Genomic DNA, 19,277 nt, shown 5'->3' with positions numbered 1-19,277 from the left:
ATCAAGGTATCAAGGTTGAAGAATAGATGGAATGCCTTCTCTCCACTTCTCCCCAGAAGGGATTCCTTGTCTTCCGGCTGGCTGGAGAGATGTCTCCTCCAGGGCGGCTGGACCCCCAGATACTCCAAGCCCAGCTTCGGAAGTGGCTTGCTGTTTTATCCAAGACCCACAGGGCCCGACTGAGGCTCCCAGACACGGTTCCTGTGCAGTCATTTCTCTTCACCCCGTGGCTTCACCCCTTTCAAACTGAGGAGGCACCTAGTTTAATGCCTGACCTTGCTTGCTGAAGGTGTTCTCACTAGGTAAAGGTAGTTACTTTAGGGGAGTAGGGTGGGAGACTGAGTCAATGCCCTACTGTTCACATTAAACATCTCTCACAGAGGGTCTGGCATTTAAGACTTAAGAGGAATTAGCACAAATGTATAAGACCGAGGACCATTCCCCAGTGGCTAAATGGCGGAAGGATATGAACAAGCCAGTCTCAAGACAAGAACTGCAAATTGTTAGCCAAGATAAGAGAGATTATCCCAAATCACTAATAATAAGAAACATAACTTCGAACAACCCTGAGGTTTCACCTCACATCCAGCCAGTGGTCAAAGGTGACCAGACAACCAGAGGCAATGTTGGAGGTGCTGTGGGCAGACAGGCGTGCTACTCCTGGCTGGCAGAGCTGGGGATTGGTCAAACCATTCTAGAAGGCAAAAAGCAACCCAAGACCCACGGTCTGACCCCGAGAGGCCCCGGGCTCGACGTGTGCCCCAAGGAAAGTGCTTAATGTGGCTAAGAGAGCCAGGTGTAAAACCCTTGTGGGCAGGTGAGCGCCTTTGGCTCCTGCTCAGCCCAGGCTCCTGTGGGTCCGGGAAGGGCTCTAGACGCCTGCCCCCGCACACAGTAGGTGCTTCATAAACGCTTGCCCTTACCTGGGCTCAGCAGCACGCTGGAGCCTGGAGTCGTCCTCCAGCAGAGGTCCAGTAGCTGGTTGTTGAGAATGAGGCCAGTCTTTGGGGAATACACCATGGAGCCGAACCTGGGGAGATAGAAGCAGGCCCGGCTGGGCAGCGCCCCTTGCCCTCCAGATTCTCCTACCCTGCGTGGGGGCTCCCTCGTCTCCTTGGAGCAGCTGGCCTCAGTCTGCCTGACCTTCGGCTCGCCCCCCTGCGCCCACTTCTGTCTTTCCCCAGGCTGGCGACTCCTGCCCAGAGTCCTTGACGGCAGTCTGGGCTGGGGACCACTTCCCTCATGCGGCCCCCTTGGATGCATCTCACTCTAGCTATAGGGGCTCCCTCCCTCCTGGAATCTCGCCCTGTTCCTCTTCTTTGCCAGCGAGGCCTCAGTCCTAGGTGACTGTCTACCTGGAGAGCTGGCATAATCCTTCCCCAAGGCCAGCTCCGGTGCGCCCCCTGGCTCGCTCCCCTGACTTTCTGGGCCCCTCTGCCGTGTTTTTATCTCACTGGCCCTCCCATCGGGCTTGTTGGTTCACTCGCTTGACCACCCTCAGCTTGTGCCTGTCCCGGGACCTCCCACAGCCTGCCTTGGCCCAGGACCCTTCCTCTCCCCTCAGCTCTCCACCTGTCCTCCTCTGGATCAGACTGGGAGCCCCCTGAGGGCAGGGCCTCTGCTTCCATCTCCTAACCACCGGGTCCTCTTGGTTAATAGTGGCTCCTGGTCACATGGCATCCCTCCCATTGGACCTGGGCTTCTGGGAAGGACCCTAGAGGCCATCTCATTCCAGCGCCCTCGCGTTACAGATGAGGTAACAGAGACTTGGAGAGGCTGAGAGTGGGGCCCCAGATCAGATGGGCAGCGGGTGCAGAGGTTGGGTTCCAGCCTGGTCCTCGAACCCTGAAGCCGCTATCCTTTCCTCTGGCCCGTGAACCTGGGGCAGGCTACAGGGAGGCCAGGGTCCTGGTCTGAAGTCTGGATTCCCCAGAATCCTCCCAGACCTCCTTGAACTGCCCCCTTCAGGGAGGGCCCTGGACTTTCGGAAAGCAGGAATCTCAGTCTTGCTAAGAGCGGGCATCTGCTGTGCTTAATCCCCATTGGGGGGCATCTTTGTCTGCCTTGAATCAGCTCCAAAGGGGTGGCGCAGCCCGAGGATTCTGGGAGCTGGCTGAGAGCCTTTCCTCTGGGGCGCTGGCACCCGCGGTCTTGTCTGTCTTTTGTCTCGCGACCATGCCGGTGAGCAGTGTTCGTGGCGGGGGACCCCTTCCGCAAAGCAGGAATGCTTGTCTTTGGAGGGGCGCTGGCTGCGAGGCAGAGTCGGGCTTTTGTCCTCCCAGACTACTTCCCTCTCTCCGGCCACCTTCCCCAGGGGTCGCTGGCCTTCTGTCCACGACCGCAGCCCGGCAGGCAGCCGTAAGAAGTGGGCGTCTCACTGCTCGGCGTCTTGGGGAGTGCCCCCCTTCCTTCATGCGTGAGCGACTCCTGCTGCCCTCTGATTCTCCCGGATCTCTCACTGGCCGCACACCTCACCCACCGCTCCTGACCCAGAAGCTGATGTTACTAGCTGCCCATGAGCTGCACCTTCATCTTGAGTTGCTGTGGCTCCCAAATATCTCCACACACCGGACACGCAGGCCCGACCGGCCTCGCGGCTGTTTCCAGGGGCCTCGTTGGGCAGTACCCTCCCTCCTCATGTCCATCTGCCTTGGGTGTCCCTTCGAGGCTGCTGCCTCCTATGGGAAGCCTGCCCTGATCTTAGGCGAGCCGGATTTCTCTCCCTCTGCAGATTTGCAGGAGCCCACATTACTAAGGACCTCCTTGTGTGGATACATACCCAGCCAACCTGGACAATGGAAGGTCTTGGAGGCAGGGACTCTGTCTTGAGTCACTGCGGGTGCTTATAAGCACGGTCGTTTCTCCATCCAAGCAAATGAAGAGCGCACAACCCCTCCCCGAGTCAGTTCTTGTGGATTGTGGCTCAAACCCTCGTTGTCCTTGGGGGGATCCCTCTGACCTTAAGACAGGATGGTGTTCATGGGCCAGACAAGGACCCCTGGGGGCCTTGGTTCTCAGTCAATCCAGCTTTGTGGGGCTATGGCAGCAGAGCCTTCTAGAGCCCATGGCCCATAGGGTGGGAGGAGGGGTGTGTGTGTAGGGGGTCCTTGCACAGGAAGGTGATTGACAAAGACCAGCGTGTGCCACCCCACGAGCTGTCAGACACCTGCCCCCGGCCTCTGCTCCTTCCCCCGGGTTTCAGAGGATGGGAAGCCCTCCCTCTGCCCAGCCAAGGCTAACCCCTTCCTCGTCCCCTCAACCCCGCCCTCCCCCTCTTGCTGGGAGGAGGTTGCCCCTTCCTAGCCAGGCCTTCTGTACTCACGGGGTGTTGATGGTGCTGGTGGCAGACACGGCACTGCCATCCGGGCCCAGGATGGCCACATGGGAGGTACCCACCTCCTGCCCCCCCATGCTGGGCAAGCTGATGTTGTAGTAGCTGGGTGTGTGGTTGCCCTGGGGGCTGATCAAGTCCCGGACCTTCTGGGCCAACTCCTCAGTCAGCAGGTCTAGGTACAGGGCCTGCACAGGGCCAGAGGGGCAGCTGAGGCCCTGGGAGCCTTGTCTCGGGCCCCCCACGAGCCATACCCCCCCACCCCTTCTGTACACCATCGGGCTTGGTGCTGCAGTTGGGGCCCCCGGGGCCGCTGTCCCGGCCCCTGCTCCAGGTCCTCACCGGGCACTCTGGGCAGCTCCGGGGATCTCTCAGCACCCACTTCAGCCCACTGGCAAACTTCAGGGTCTCCACTACCCGGTGGTACATGCTGACCTTCCCCTGGATCTGGGCCAGGGAGTCCTGGGGGAAATGGAAGCCTGCAGGCGGAGGGAGAGGGTGGCACTGGTGCCCTGGGGCTGCCAGCATGGGCCTGGCTGCGCCGCAGGAGTTTCCTGCGATCTCTGGCCCCCTCCCAGCGCTGGGACCGTGCACCAGCTTCCACCGCCACCTTGTGGCCATTCCGGGAACTGCGCCCACCCTGGGTGAGCTGCCTGGCCAGCCCCGACATCCACTCCTGCTGCCCCTCGCCCTCCACCCCCAAGGTCCTCCAGTGAGCGGGGGCTCGGAGGAGGGAGGCCCTTAGGAGACAGAAGAGAGCGCCCTGGAAATTCCAAGGTGGGCAGTCACCAGGCTGCAGGTACTGCTGCGTGAGTGCGACCTTGGGCGAATGACTTCAGCTGGAAAATGGGGACCTCAGTCCTGTGCCTGCCTACCTCACAAGGGGGTGCTGGGAAACAACCCTCCAAGAGCTTTGGAAATGAGAGTTATTTTTATGGGTTCAAGCCTCATTTAGGGGTGCATCCTTCAGTCAGAGCTTCGCTGACACCCCTCAGGGACCATCTAGACCTGCTCATCCTGAACAGGAATCCAGCCCCCTATAACAAGCCTCTTGGATACCTCCAGTGACAGGGTGCTCACTACCTCCACTTCTCTCCTCTGACACTGCCCTCACCCTGGGGCAGACCCTCATCTCCTCAGGCCTGGACTATTGCAATAGCTGCTGGGGAGTGGGGGGGTCTGCCTGCCTCAGTCTCTCCCCCTTCACCCACAAAAGTGATTTCTCTAAAGCCCAGGTCTGACCATGTCACTCCCCCCACTCAATAACTCCAGTGGTTCCCTATTGCCTCCAGTATCATATACAAAATGCTTAGTGTGGCATTCAGAGCCCTTCATACCCGCCCCCTCCTCCCTTTCCAGTCTTCTGACACCTTCCTCCTCTCCAGTGTCTGAGATGACCACAGCCTCCTGCATCCCACCGGCCGTTTCTCCGGCTGTGCCACCCGCTGGACCTCTCCCACCACTGACTGCCCTGGCTTCCTGTAAGTCCCCGCTACAGTCCCACCGCCTCCAGGAAGCCGCCCCAGCCCCTCCAAATCCCAGGGCCTTCCCTCTGTTCACTAGCTCCTTTATCCTGCTTAGAGCTTGCTTGTATAGATAGGGAGCAGGGCCTTTCTGGCCTTTTTGTGCGCTTAGCATAGTGCCTAGCACACAGTAGGAGGTTAATAAATGCTTGTTGTCTTTCCAGGTCTCTCTGCCTTCCTCATTATGGCTCTAACCCACTGCAGATCTGACAGACCTCTCCGGAGGACTTCACCTGGAGCTTCACTGACATAATGGAGGAGGGTGGGAGAAGGGAACCAGCCTTTACTGAGCACCTACTGCACGCCAGGCGCTGCACTAAGCGCTTTATACATACATCTCCTTTGATCCTCACAACAACTCTGTGAGGGAGGGAGGCACTGTTATTATGCCCATTTAGCAGATGAGGAAACTGAGGCAGGCGGCAGGTCTTGCCCAGGGTCACACAGTGTCTGAGGCTGCACTGGAACTCTGTCTTCCTGGCTCCGGATCCAGCGTGCCCCCATCTACCGCGCTACCTGGAGGTCCCTGTTCTCCCTTCTCTGTGTCTCACAACCCCTAGACATCACCCCTCACTCTCTCCTCCTCTCCATGTCTCAGATCCCCTCCAGTAGCGGCCCCCGAGGTAAAGGGCATCTGGGAGGCGTCTGGGCTGGCAGCCAAGTGAGAGCAAAGAAAGGGGCGGAGGCGAATGGGGGGGAGGCGGCCGGGGGCGGGGAGGTGGCGGGGGGCGGAGTGGAGGCCCGTGAGCCCCGCCTTCCTCCTTTCTCCGCCCCCTCCCCTCCCGGCACACCCCTCCCCCGCTCTCAGCTCCCAGTTCAGTCCTCCCAGACTGCCCCGCCCTCGGGGAGCTTCCACTCTCCCGGGCACGTGGAGCAGCCAGGCAGGTGGGCACCTGAACCTCGCCCTCCTCCGCCCCCCTGCCCTGCTCACCTTTGAGCACATTGAGGACAAAGCTGAGGATGGCCCCTCCGGCGGGGGGTGGGGGCGAGTACAGAGTGTAGTCCCCCAGGCTCAGGGTCAGAGGCTTGACCACCTCGGCCTGGAAGCCGGCCAGGTCCTCCTTGGTCAGTACGCTTCCTGGGGGGGGCAGGAGGCAGAAGGGTCACTTCTGGGGCCCCCATCGCCCGTCTCAGTCAGCCCTGGGTCTCCTCTGAACCCCCTGAACCCTCAGCTGACCCTGCTCCCTGCACCCCCTCCCCCAAGCAGGACCCCGCCCCGCCAAGCCGCAGCTCCTCTTCCTCTCCCAATGCGGTCGTGGCCGGCCCCTGAGTGACAGCTCAGCCCCCTCTGCAGGCCTGGCACACACACACAGCAGGCACTTAATAAATGCTTGTTGACTGACTGACCGACCTCCTGCCTTCCCAGCATTAGTCTCCCTCCCTCTCCACCAGGTGAGGAAAGGCCAGGAATCAGGTGGGAGGGAGGAGGGCCCCCTAGCGGGCCTCGGGACACAGACCATCACCTTCCCTAGTGCCTTTCGTTCTAGGATCTCAAAGCACACTCTCGCCCAAGGGCAGCGTGCCGCTCCAGAGGGAGCACGGATGCTGTCCGGACAGCGGCTTTCTCTGGCTGTCTCTGGCTGAGGCGCGAAGCCCACCTTCCATGGCGAGGTCCTCCAGAAGATCCTCAGCTAGAGAGCCCTCGTAGAATTCATCAGCGCCCTTCTCCGCCACGCTGTCCAGGGTATGCACCAGCTCGGGCCTCAGCAGAGACTCGCCTTCTGCCAACGGCTTCTTCCCATTGAAAAAGAGCTGGCTAGGAAGGCAGAGGGTAACAGCCCCTGGTTGTCAGGGGCACAAGGGCACCAGAGAAGCCAGGGAGGGAAATGAAGCCCCAAGAGGGCACGAGACCTGCCCAGGGTCACACAAAGCCTGGGCTGGAACTCACACCTCATGACTCCATCAGGGCCAGGTGTCACGCTACAACGTCCTGAGGACAGGGGTGGTCCTTGCCAGAACCATGTAGACAGGTGACCCCTCCAGTCGGCTGCCTCCTGCCTCGTCCTCCTCCACCCTTCAAAGGTGAGGATACTGCTGACCCGGCCTCCCCTCTTTGCTCGCTCCCCTCCCTCCTCTCCTGAGCCTCCTCCCCGCTCTCTGCCCACTCCTCAGTCTCCCAGATAAGATCTGTATCTTCTCCTCAAGCTTTCAGCGTAGGTGGCCCCAGATCTCTTCTGGGCTCCTCTCCCTAGGTCATCTCTCTTATTGCAACCTCTTCGCAGATGATGCCCAGGAGTCACATCTGCAGCCCTGACCTCTCTCCTGAGCTGGACCTCTTCCCATCTGTCCTGGCTGCCAGCTTCTCCTTCTGTCCCTTCTGTTCCCAGATCTTCTCTACTCTGTCCCTGCAGCCTCCTGTAGCCACCCTCTGGCCCAGGAGAGGTTTTCCCACCTCCTTCCTCTGCCCTCCAATCCAGCTTTTGGCCACTCTCAGGAGACTCCTTGTTACATACTGATGCACTCACAATATCCCTCCCACCTCATCTTGCCTGGCACCCCTTCATCTTACCTGGTGCCCCCTCGTTTTTTTTGGGGGGGGCAGGCAATGGGGTTAAGTGACTTGCCCAGGGTCACACAGCTAGTAAGTGTTATGTGTCTGAGGACGGATTTGAACTCAGGTCCTCCTGAATCCAGGGCCAGTGCTCTATCCACTGCGCCACCTAGCTGCCCCTGCATCCCCTCATCTTACCTGGCGCTCCCTCATCTTGCCTGGCACCCCCTCCTCTTGCCAGCCTTATTTCATGTCCCCCCCCTTCCTCCACTCTCTTTGCTTCAGCCAAAGGGGAAATCTCTCTGCCCCCAGTCAAGCTTGGCCATCAGCCTCCTCTGGGAACTCACTGGAACTGCTCCCTGTGCCTGGGCTGTCTTCCCTCCTTTTTCCCTGCATCCTTTGCCTGCCCATGCTCTAAATCCTGGTAAAGATGACTCCTCCATCAGGAAGCCTTCCCTGTCTGCCCAGTGCCCCCTCAGGCCACACCAGGCTGTTTTGCCCTCTCCAATGTACTTGTCTCCTGCTAAGTATTCCAGTGAGTTCCTCTGTCCTTCACCCCGGTGAGACTGTAGGCATGGTGGGGAGGGTCAGAGGCCTCATCTTCTCCACATTTTGGGTCTCCTCTGCCTACTAGGACAATGTCCTGCCCAGAGGAGGCTTGTGAGCCGTCATCCGCCTCTCCCTGGGTCCAAGCCGACTCTCAGCCAGCGCACGGCTCACCCGCTGCAGGGACTTGTGTGACCCACAATACCCGTGCTCCTTGCCCCCGGTTAGCACAGGCAGCTCCCTGTTCTAACTCCTCTGACACCCCAGCTGAGCCACACTGCACTCTCTGCCCCAGAATGTCTCCCCATGACCATCCCTAGTGACACCCACTCAGCAGCTCCCACCTGCAGCTGATGCAGCCCGGAGGGGTGGGGGTGGGGCAGCAGACATCTAAAGCAAGGGGCAGGTGGGGACAAAGGAGAGACGGAAGTCAGGGCTCTGCCACCCCCCAACCGGGCTGGGCTTTGCTCACTTGCAGATGGGAGACCCTGGGAGGGGACTGTTGTGGGAGCTCCAGTCTCCATAGGGATGTGAGTGAGAAGCCTTGAGAGGCCAGATGCAAGCCTCGAGCACAAGCACCAGGCTGGGGCCGACGGCGCTGGTGGCACATTCTGTGGCCTGAGATTGCTAGAGGGAGACCCTGAGGAAGGAGGCGGCTGGTCTTGCTGCCCCCAACCCACCTCTCTGGGCTGCCTCAGTTTCCTCATCTGCAAATGAGGGGCTCGGACCTTCTATGACCCCCACCCCATCCCCAGCCCTGCTCACCAAAGAGAGGAGTTATATATGGCCTGAGTAAGAAGAGAGCTGTTGAGGAACAAGTTCAGGACCTTGGGGACTCGGAGGCCTTCCTGGAGGAGGCGGATGGTGGGCTTGAACAGCTGGGCCCACGGCAAGCGACCATGGCGCTGGTGTGCTAGCTGGTAACCTCGGAGCTCTCCTGGAACTCCAATCCAATAGGCCCCTGTGTGAAAACCAGCCGAATGTGGGAGTCAGCGGGGGGAGGCCCAAGTGTCTGCAAATCCAGGAAGGGGGGATTCACAGGATCCTCTGAGTCTGAGCCAGATGGGGGAGGCAGGGAGGCCAACCCAGACCTGAAAACCACTCCACAACACACTCAGCAAACAGCTGTCCAGCTGCTGCTTGGACACTGCCAGAGACAGGGAGCTCACTACCTGACAGTCAGCCCATTCCACTCTGGGACGGCTCCCATAAGTAGGAGGTTCAGCCTCGTTGTAGCTCCTGGCTCTGCCCTCTGGGTCCAACCTTTCTAATACCTGAAATAGGCACCATGCCCTGACCCTGGCCACCTCCCCCCAACAAGCCTGCTTCCTTTAACCGATGCTCTTCTCATGTGGACTCTGCATGGACCTTCCCCATCCTGGTGGCCCTCCTCTGGAGCCGCGCTGGCTCAAATGTGCTCTTCCTAAGCTGTAGCACCTAGAACCGAGTGCAAGCCTTTCGGTGCGGGCTGACAGGGTGGAGCACAGAGAGACTGTCCCCTGCCCAGTCCTGGAAGCTCTGCCCCTTTTCATGCAGCCCAAGATGGCATCAGCTTTCATGCTGACTCCTAGGGAGCTTGTGGTCCTCTCAGACCCCCGGCTCTGCTGCCTAACTGGGTCTCCCCTCTACCTTATTGGGAAGTTGACTTTGTATCCAAATGAAAGTTTGTGATCTGATACGCTCCAGCTCAACGCTCTGGCCTGTCAGAATCTTTTGGAATCCTCACCATGGCATTCACTGTGTCAGCCCCCGCTCCTAGATTCGTTATCTGCAGACCGGGCGGCTATGTCATCCCTGCCTTTAGTGAGCCCCCAGGGCCAAGCACAGATCTCTGTGGTCTCCACTGGAGCCCTTCCGTGCTGCCGGACCTGGCATAGACACCGGCCATTCCTGTTTGGGCAGCCCCATCTCACCCCTGTCTCCATCTCCTCCAGAACAGCTGGGAGTCTTAGTTACAGAATTCAGGTAGGGAAGTCACTGAGGACCCAGAGGGACATTTGGGGAAACCTCGCTAGAACGGGAGGTGCCCCATGCAGCTCCAGACTGGGTGCTTGTTCCGGAGGGCCACACCTTCACACTGATCTCAGAGGCTGCAGGGTGGTCACACAAGCAGGGAGCGGAGGCCAGAGAAGTCGGGAGACCCGGGTTGGAATTCTACCTTGAGCTGTGTGACCCTGGGCACCTCCCGGACTTAGTTTCCCTATTTGCAAAATGGTGTAATCACTGCACCTGACAACTTGAGGCATCACAGATATGGACGTTACCATCCTCCTCCTCCTGAATGGCCCCGCCCCCACCTTAGGGCCCTGCTGAAGCCCAGGGAAGGGAAGGGAAGGCTCCTCTTTGGGTGCCTGGCAGACCTCACCTTTTCCCAGTGGCTTATCTTTCTTACAGCGCTCCTGCAGAGTCAGGGGGACTGTCTTGGGCACGGTTTCCCGAGCGTTGATCACTTCTACCTCTCCTGGAGATGCACAGACTGTCAGCCTTGCCCTGACCCCCACCCTTTCACCCACTGGGGCCAGACCGCCCTAGAGGGACCCTGCCACCCTCCAAGTCAGAGACTCCCTCCTCCCCGAGGGTCATGACCTCTCCTTGCCCTGCCGGCTCTGAAGGAATTGAGGGGAGGTGGGATCAGATTAAAAGCTCCCCCCATCCCCACCCCATATCACCATTAGCTTTTTTTAAATTAATTTATTTTAAGTTTCCAATGTTCACTTCCACAAGATTCTGAGTTCCACATTTTCACCCCATCTCTCCCCTCCCCCCGCCAAGGCGGTGTGCATTCGCCATTAGCTTTAATCTGGGAACGCTACAATGTAATTGGTGTATGGAGGCCCTCCGCCGCTGCAGATAGCACCCCTTCCTCTTAGACGGCCCTCCGAGGTTCAGTGGTTTCATCCATGTCCTTCCACACCGGCTCTCCAGGTTCTTTGAAAGGGTCTGGGATCCAGGGCAGGCAAGGATCGACTAGCCTCTCCCTCCCCTTATTTTACAGAAGAGGAAACTGATCCCAGAGGAGGAGGAGGGAGTGGCAGCCCAGGGCTCCCTCTGTGCCCTCACACGGTCTACCGAGGGCCAGGATGGCCACAGCAGTGAGGGAACCTCAGGATCAGGCCAGAGGACGGGGGGCTTGGGCGGGGAGGACCATAGCCCAGGGCAGGCAGGGGACACACCTACCTGTGCTGGCATTATAGATGGTGAAGATGACCCCGCCTCCCAGGCCCATGCTCTGAGGGTTGATGACCGAGGTGCAGACCAGGGCAGCGATGGCCGCGTCCACTGGGGAGCCATCTTGCTTCAGGATGTCCCTGGGGGAGGCCGAGAGAAGCTCTGTCAGCAGCGGCCGTGGGCACGTGACCAAGGCTGATCAGGAGAGGCCAGGCCACAGGCTCAGCTGGATCCGTGGCCTCCACCAGCCTTATTGTTAGCAAGGCTTCCCAAGGGACTTCATTCTCCAAGATGCTCTTGGTGGCGCAGCAGACAGAGCGCCGGGCCTGGAGTCAGGAAAACTCGCTTTCATGAGTTCCAATCTGACTACAGACACTGAATAGCTGTGTGACCCTGGGCAAGTCACTTAACCCTGTCTGCCTCAGTTTCCTCATCTGTAAAATGAGCTAGAGGAGGAAATGGCTAACTTCTCCAGTATCTCTGCTAAGAAAACCCCCAATGGGGTCAGGAAGAGTTAGACACAACTGAACAGCACGGCCCTCTTCTATGTGGGAGACACCCTTGGGTGACTGACGGCTTAGGCATTGGGAGGTGCCAGGTACCAGGGCCCTGAGCCTGGCTGAGGAGTCCAGCCAAGCAGGGGAAGGTCTGGGAGTCTAGGTCAGGTAAGGAGTGCCCGTAGAGAATGGTGGTGGTGGTCGTCATCCCCGAGAAGAGAAAGCTCAGGGCTGAGTTCAGTTGTGGTGAGGGGGGTCACTCCTGTTTTGTTTGGCCAGGAATAACGGGCCGGGGGTGGGAAGGGAAGGTGGTTATACATTGATACAGAGCTCAAAGATTTCCAAAGCTCTTAAATGTGTAAACTTGTCAGACGTCACACCAACCCCGTGCCTCAAGAGCTAGTGTTATCCCCATTTTACAGATGAGGAAACTGAGGCATAGAGTTGGGGTTGTGCAGGGTCACACAGTGCTGAAGTATTTGATGTGGGATTTGAACTTGGGTCTTCCTGTCTCTAAGTTCAGCACTCTAAGCACCTACTGTGTGCTAGGCCTTGCCCTCCAGGGGCCAACCTTCTCTGGGTATGGGAGATCCCACCTGGACAGAGAGAAGACAGCATGCGGCACTTTGAGAAAGGAGTCCTGAAGGGAGATGTGGCCAGAGCTGAGCTTTGGAGACCCAAGCCACTGGTGGAAGTCGGGAGCTCCCATGGGCTAGCCTCGCTCATCTGGACCTCCACTATCCAGAACAAGGCTGTCCTAGGACTTGTACCATCCAGAATTCTGTCTCCCTCTGGCCTCCTTTGTGGAGAGCTCAGCTTGGGCCAGGGAAAAGACAAGACTTTCCTTGGGACGTTCTTGGGCCCTAGCTCACCTCTGCGTAGGGGAACCTGGACTCACGGCCCAAGGGCAGGGTGCTGGCCTTGTCCCCTCCATGCTTCAGGGGAAGGTGAAAGGAGAGGCCAGGGAACTGATCTGATTTCTGTCTGACCCATAGGGAAGTGCAGGAAGGGTGGCTTCTCAACACCAAGAGGGCAGAGCTGCAAGGAAAGAGCACTGGGGAGCCCAGGCTAGTGTTAGAGGGAGCTCTGAGCGGTCTGGTCCAACCCCCCTTTTACAGATGAGGAAACTGAGGCCAGAGAGGCTAAGGTCCGTTCCAAATATCTGTGTGATCCTGGGTGGGTCATTTAACCTCTGTGGGCCTCCTTCACTGTAAAATGAAGGAGATAGACCAGGTGACCTCCAGGGTCCCTCCCCAGTGTAGGGAGGTGGGTGCAAAGGGCCCCAGAGGCCACCTCGTCCAGCCCTTCCCTGACTTGTCATCTCCACCTTGACAGAACACTTTACCAACATCATCTCACTGGGAGGGATCTCTGCTTGTTGTCCCCACTGTACAGATGAGGAGACCGAGGCAGATGGAGATGAAATGACTTGTCCGGTTGCCCAGCTAGTCAGTGTCTGAGACAGAATTAGAACTCAGGTCTTCGTGATGCCAAGTGCCGAGCTCCGCGTGCTGTGGTGCCCCAGACACTAACTAGCTGTATGACCCTGGGCAGGTCACTTAACCGCTATTTTCCTCAGCGTCCTCATCTCTAAAATGGGTAAGATAATAGCACGTACCTCCTACAGTGATTATGAGAACGACATGAGATAATTGTAAAATGCTTAGCACAGTGCCTGGCACATAGTAGGTGCCATGTAAACATTAGGCATCCTCCTCATCCTCATCAGCGGAAACATTACTAAAGATGAGACAAGGCCTCGTGCTCTGCTACTGCCCCTCAGGACCATGTGACCTTTCCAGGGTACTCTGCTGAAACCTCTCCCAGGTCGTCTTAGAGCGCTGGCTCCTTCAGGACAGGGACTGCCCAGCGCCTGGCACACAAAAGTACCAATGAAGCGCTTCTTCACTCACTCACCCACCCACTCACTCACTCATTCGTTCACTCATTCATCCACTCATTCATTCACTCACCCACCCACTCACTCACTCCTTCACTCTCATTTCATCCACTCATTCACTCATTACTCACTCATTCATTCACTCATTCATTCATCCACTCATTTAATCACTCACTCATTCATTCTTTCATCCACTCATTCATTCACTCACTCACTCATACTTTTAGCCACGCATTCATTCATCCGTCCATTCATTCACTCATTCATCCACTCATTCACTCTCACTCATCCACTCATTCATTCATTCATTCATTCACTCATGCACTCATACTTTTATCCACTCATTCATTCATTCACTCATCCATCCATTCATTCACTCAACAAATGGCACGGCTTCCTTCTTGAGGGAGTGACTTTGCTGTCAACAGAGACAGGATGGCTACCTGCCACGGATGGAGCCACAGTCTGGATGAGATGCTCGGCCTCTGGTTGTTTGGGTTCTTTGGGGAAGCAGGGCCCTCGCCCCACCCTCTGACGAGGGGAGTTGGTTCAGGGTGATACTGATATGATTCAGGAAAGATGGGGCAGGGACATGCTGACGCTGGACGGCACTTAGAGGCTCAGAGCTCCCTTTCCTCCCCGTTGGGGGGCGGGCAGCCACCCAGGTCTCCCTGAGGCTTCCTGCTGGCGCCAGACTGGTGAGCTCCCTGGCTGGGACCGCGCCAACCGTTGGGTGCCGTGACCCAAGGCTCTGCCTGTGGTGGCCACGAGAGGAGCACCAGGGTTGTTGGCTGCCATGAATCCTTGTAGCCTGGAGAGCCGGGGCAGAGAGAGCTCCTTCTCTGTGCTTCCCTGCCCCCCCACATCCTATGGCCTGGACACACATTGTTTCCCACACCCCCATTCCTCTGCCAGTCGTGGAGCCTGAGAATCCCCTTGGGAAGGTGAGTGGGAAGAGTTAGCTTGGGAGAGTTTGGAGGCAGAGAGCTCCATGGGCGGGGGGATGCTGAAGGCCAGAGATGCTGAGGCTGGCACATGGGGGGAGGGGAGAGAGGCGGTCATTCAGACTGAGAAAAGAGCTGACAGCTATAGAAAACTATAGACCCCTCCTTTGCATCATGTGGGGAAACATCCCACCACTTCCCCCACCAGACCACGCAGTGGCAGGTGAGCAATGCAGGCTCAGGGTGTTCTGGCAGCCTTTCTGGAGGAGGCCAAGCACACGTGTCCCAATATAGTGGTTCAGGAGCCAGCTGGGCTATCGCTGCCGCTGCAGGCCACTCTGGAGTCCACACGGAGTGGTCCAGGAGCCTTGGACGGAGAGGCTGAGATGATGCTAGCCCAGGACACAAGACGGTGATGGTGATGGGGTGTGTGTGTGTGCGCGTGCGTGTGTGTGTATGTGTGTGTGCGTGTGTGTATGTGTGTGTGTGTGAGAGAGAGAGACAGAGACACAGAGAGACAGAGATAGACAGAGACAGACAGACAGGCAAAGACAGAGATGCAGAGATCGGGACACACCAAGAGACAGAGGGGGGACGGGGTGGGCCCAACAGTACCACAAACCCTAGCTGAACTTCCTGTCAGGGTGCAGGGCACCGCAAAGGTCCCCAGGTTGGGTGAGGGGAGGGAGCTGCCCCCAAGCCTCACCCCCCTAGCCCTGGCTCGTGCCCACCACTGACAGAGGAAACAATGGAGTCACTGAGAGGGAACTAGGTTGAGCTGTCTCCAGGTACTTTACAGTCCCTGGGTGTAGGACTGGAAACTACCTTGAATGTCCAGGGATACCCCATCTTCCCAGGCCCGGGGCCAGCTGGCAGAAAGCCAAGGGAGGGCGAGGGCAGGGCAGGGCAGAGCCAGCAGCCCTGCCCCCGCCAGTCAGTCAGTCCCAGAGGGCTCCCGGGAGATGGGGGCACGGGGATGGGAGAGGAATCTGCCAGGCTGGGAGGCCCCAGATGAGACATCGCTCTAACCTAATAGCAGTTAGTACTCGCACACACTACCTCGAGGTTGCAAGGTGCTACAAATAGGATTCCACATAGTGGAGGCGCAAGGCTACCCCCATTTTACAGAAGCAGGGTCCTCCAGACTGGAGAACTGCTGCTGCCTCACAAGACTGATCATAACGGCTCCTCTTTCCATAGTGCGTGTCCTCTCCTTGGGGCCTTCCCCAAGCCTTGGGCTGTTCTGCGGTTTTTCTCAGAGCCCACCCCCCCATAAGTGCCTGGCGTGGGGACGATGGACACAAAGCCGCTGCCGCAAACAGTAGACGCCAACCACACGGAGCTGCCTTGGGCTAGACACGTATGATCTGCCCTCCCCCCGGAGCTAGTGGCCAGGCGTCCTGGGTCCCAGGTCCAGCCTCCCAGCATCTGAGGAGAGCCGAAGAGGGACGCTGGGAAGCCAGCGGCCCAACTGCCTAGCCCAGTGATTCTGCTCCCCCCGACCACAGCCCACTTCCAAGGCCAGGTCTGCTGGTGGGGGTCCCTGGAGGTGGAGCCAGGGGGCAGGGCACAATCTGAGATTCAGGGCTCGAAGGCCCAACCCCTCATTTCATAGCTGAGAAAACTGAGGCCCCACCACACAGCTGGAGGTGGGGCAGGGGAGATCCAGAATTCAAACGCGCGCGCACGCACACACACACACACACACACACACACACACACACCCCCTCGGAGAGCTAGTGTAGATTCTTTGCATGTCCTTGTCCAAGCCATTTTCCCACTCTGAGCCTCAGTTTACCCAGCTGTAAAATGTCATTCTCATCTCCCAGAATCAGCCTATCAAAGGGAGCAGAAGGAGACCCCCAGGGCAGCTCGTTTGGGGCCACCCATCTAGAGGAGAAGTCCTTCCCTGCCAGGCCAGCAAGCAAACATCTGAGCCTCGCCGAACATCTGGATATCCCAAGGCTCAGAATCAGCGAGGGACTCTTTCTCTTCATCAGCTGTGCGACCTGCCTCATGGAGCAGGGGCTCAGAGAAGAGGGAGGGAGCAGGGGGAGGGTTCTGGACAGGTCAGCCCTGGTTTGCCCAAGGCATCTGACTGAGTCTCTCCTGGGCCACCGGGAAGCGATGGAGAGGTGCGGTAGAGACGCTAGGACAGAGAGGGCTTCGGAGCTAGCCACAGGTAAGAATCGAGAAGCTGTCATGTCAGTGTGGAAGCAGGTGTCTAGAGGAGGGTCCCCGGGCTCTGTGCCTAGCCCTGTGCTGTTTAACTGGCAGGGTCTAGGGGGTTAGTAGTATCCAAAAAGGTCCTGACAAGCCAGAGCCTTGGGCTGAACCTGTAAGAAGATGCTTTGACAGGGATAAGTGTAAAACTTTGCACACGGGTTCAAAAAATCACCTCCACAAATATTAGATGAGGGAGATGAGATATGAATAGACAGCAGCTGATCTGAAGAAGATCCTGGGGTCTTTATGGACTGCAAAGTCAGCCCTGGGTTGGGCTGCACTAGGAGGGGGAGAGTTCCCAGAAGGAGGGAGGGGGGTGGTCCCTCTGTCCTTTTCCCTCGTCAGGCCTTTTCTGGAGCGCTGGGGTCAGTTTTGGGCCCCATGACTGAGTCCAGAGGAGGTGACCAGGATGGGGTGGGCCTTGAATTCATGCCCAATGAGGAGCAATTGGAGAAAATAGGCGTGTTCAGCCTGAAGGAGAGACAGGAGAGCTGTCTTCAGGTAGCCCAAAGTTGGAGAGGCTAGCCTGGCTCTGCCTGGCCCACCCCGAGCACTGTCCCAGAGCATACTGGGCTGCCTGTCCCTGGAGGTCTCCAAACAGAGGCTGGGTGTCCTCTCACCACGCCCGCTCTCGAGGGGCGTGGCGGTCAGGGACAGAGGGTCTGGACGCCGCTGAAGTCCCCTCCTGCTCTCCCAGTCCTCTGCTCTGTTGTGGAGGCTGCTGATGTCAGAGCCTGTGCCCTGATTAGAGGGGGCAAAGGAAGCTGGGGACCCAGACTGAGTCCCCGCTGGGAATCGTGGCTGAGGCAGCATCCAGATCCTCACAGGTGATGGAGAGACAACTTTAGCCTCATGTCCTCGGGCACTGGGCTTTCCTTGAAAGTCCCTCAGCCAGGCTCCAGCTGACCTCCCCAGGCCGGTGACCCAGTACACCCCTTCACACACTGTCCCCAAGAACAGTGCCTGAGCTTGCCCCAAAGCCAGGGAGAGTAGGGCAGGTGGCTGCATTGGATCCCAGAGGCCTCTGGGTCACTCCAGTGCTTTAGGAGGATGCCTGGCAGCTGGATGGAGGCTCCAGTCAGGGAGGCCAACTGGGGACAGGCCATTGCACTGATCCTGGCAAGAGGTGGCTGTGGGAGCAGAGGGAACCCCTGTCTGTAGGAGAGATGGGAAGCTAGACAGGAAAGGGCTTGGCCATGGGAAGGATGAGGATGACACCAGGTCATGAAGCTGGGTGACTGGGGGATGGGAGTGCCCCTGACAGGGAAGAGAGCGGAGTCAGGGAGGGAGCCGACTGAAGCCTTCCTGTTCACCGCACGCTGGGCTTCATGTGCCGGGGGACACCACAGGCACCTGGCAACGTGTGCCAGGAGCTCAGGGGAGAGGCTGGGGTGGGGCTCCAGCTCTGGGACACGTGAGCTGCTTGAAATGAAGTGAATGAAACTGAACTCCTGAGACGTTCCATGCTCTGGGTTGTCAGGCTCTCACCTGGGATCCCGGGACCCAGAAGCGGGCTCTTAGACAAATGATGTTAGGCCCTTTCCTTTCTGACGAGTCTTTCTCATTCCCTGCCCTGGTCTTGGTGAGGGGGTCCTACAGACCACCACCCACCCTACTTGTCCACTGGCTGCTGGCGAGTGGGAGCATCTGCCTTGCCAAGCTAGGCTAAGGAGACCCAAGGCTCCAGCTGGGCAGTTGGCACAGCCGTGGGCTTGCTGCTGCCCTTCAACGAGGCCAAACTCAGACGCTAGTCCCGACCGAACCAGACCCCAGCCCCGAGCACGCTTAGACATCGGTCCTGAGAGAGCCCGGGCACCTGAGTCTGCACACCAAGCTGAGCGACCGGTCCTGAGTGACCCAGGGCCCAGCCTGGGCCCTCCGGAGAACGCCCACACTCACCTGCCGATGTTCGAGCAGCGTTTGCTGTCGGCTGCCACAGCAGCGGTGGGGTAGCTTCTCTTCGGGCACGTGCTGCGCGGGGCCAGGATGCTGGTGAGGACAATGACGGCTACCAGGATGGCCAAGCCTAGCAGGATGAAGCAGGCCGTGCGACCCCCAACCTTGGCCATAGCCAGGGCAGCCGGACTTCCTGCGAGAATAGAGCCGGGGTGAGAAGCGAGCAGGGGCCTGAGCTCCAGCGGCGGCCTGCACGGCCTCCTTCCTCCTCCTCCCCCTCCCCCCTCCTCCTCCTCCTCCTCCCCCTCCTCCCCCTCCCCCCTCCTCCTCCTCTTCCTCCCCCTCCTCCCTTTCTCCCCCTCCTCCTCCTCATCCTCTCTCTCTCCCCCCTCCTCCTCCTCTTCCTCCCTCTCTCCCTCCTCTTCCTCCCTCCCTCCTCCTCCTCTCCCTCCTCCTCTTCCTCCCTCTCTCCCCTCTCCTCCTCCTCTTCCTCCCCCTCCTCCCTCTCTCCCCCCTCCTCCTCCTCTTCCTCCCTCTCTCCCTCCTCTTCCTCCCTCCCTCCTCCTCCTCTCCCTCCTCCTCTTCCTCCCTCTCTCCCCTCTCCTCCTCCTCTTCCTCCCCCTCCTCCCTCTCTCCCCCCTCCTCCTCCTCTTCCTCCCTCTCTCCCTCCTCTTCCTCCCTCCCTCCTCCTCCTCTCCCTCCTCCTCTTCCTCCCTCTCTCCCCTCTCCTCCTCCTCTTCCTCCCCCTCCTCCCT

The 19,277-nt window shown here is 58.7% G+C and overlaps 1 protein-coding gene across 9 annotated transcripts in view; it reads right to left on the bottom strand.

Moving 5' to 3' along the window:
- The window catches only part of GGT5 (gamma-glutamyltransferase 5), a 30,747-nt gene that overhangs the window by 10,934 nt on the left and 536 nt on the right, over positions 1-19,277 (bottom strand). For all 9 annotated transcript variants that reach the window (XM_027845649.1, XM_027845642.1, XM_027845644.1 and 6 more), the window contains exons 2-10: positions 18,526-18,715; positions 11,069-11,199; positions 10,257-10,352; positions 8,657-8,852; positions 6,453-6,610; positions 5,786-5,932; positions 3,674-3,810; positions 3,323-3,519; positions 924-1,030 (exon numbers count right to left, since the gene is read on the bottom strand). In XM_027845649.1, coding sequence (XP_027701450.1) covers positions 924-1,030; positions 3,323-3,519; positions 3,674-3,810; positions 5,786-5,932; positions 6,453-6,610; positions 8,657-8,852; positions 10,257-10,352; positions 11,069-11,199; positions 18,526-18,695 — 1,339 coding nt within the window. In that variant the 5' untranslated portion in view covers positions 18,696-18,715. The remainder of the gene's footprint in view (positions 1-923; positions 1,031-3,322; positions 3,520-3,673; positions 3,811-5,785; positions 5,933-6,452; positions 6,611-8,656; positions 8,853-10,256; positions 10,353-11,068; positions 11,200-18,525; positions 18,716-19,277) is intronic.

This window comes from Vombatus ursinus, unplaced genomic scaffold (assembly GCF_900497805.2).
Source record: "Vombatus ursinus unplaced genomic scaffold, bare-nosed wombat genome assembly UNPS02015012.1, whole genome shotgun sequence".
NCBI lineage: Eukaryota > Metazoa > Chordata > Mammalia > Diprotodontia > Vombatidae > Vombatus > Vombatus ursinus.
This window is presented reverse-complemented; position numbering and strand designations above follow the sequence as displayed.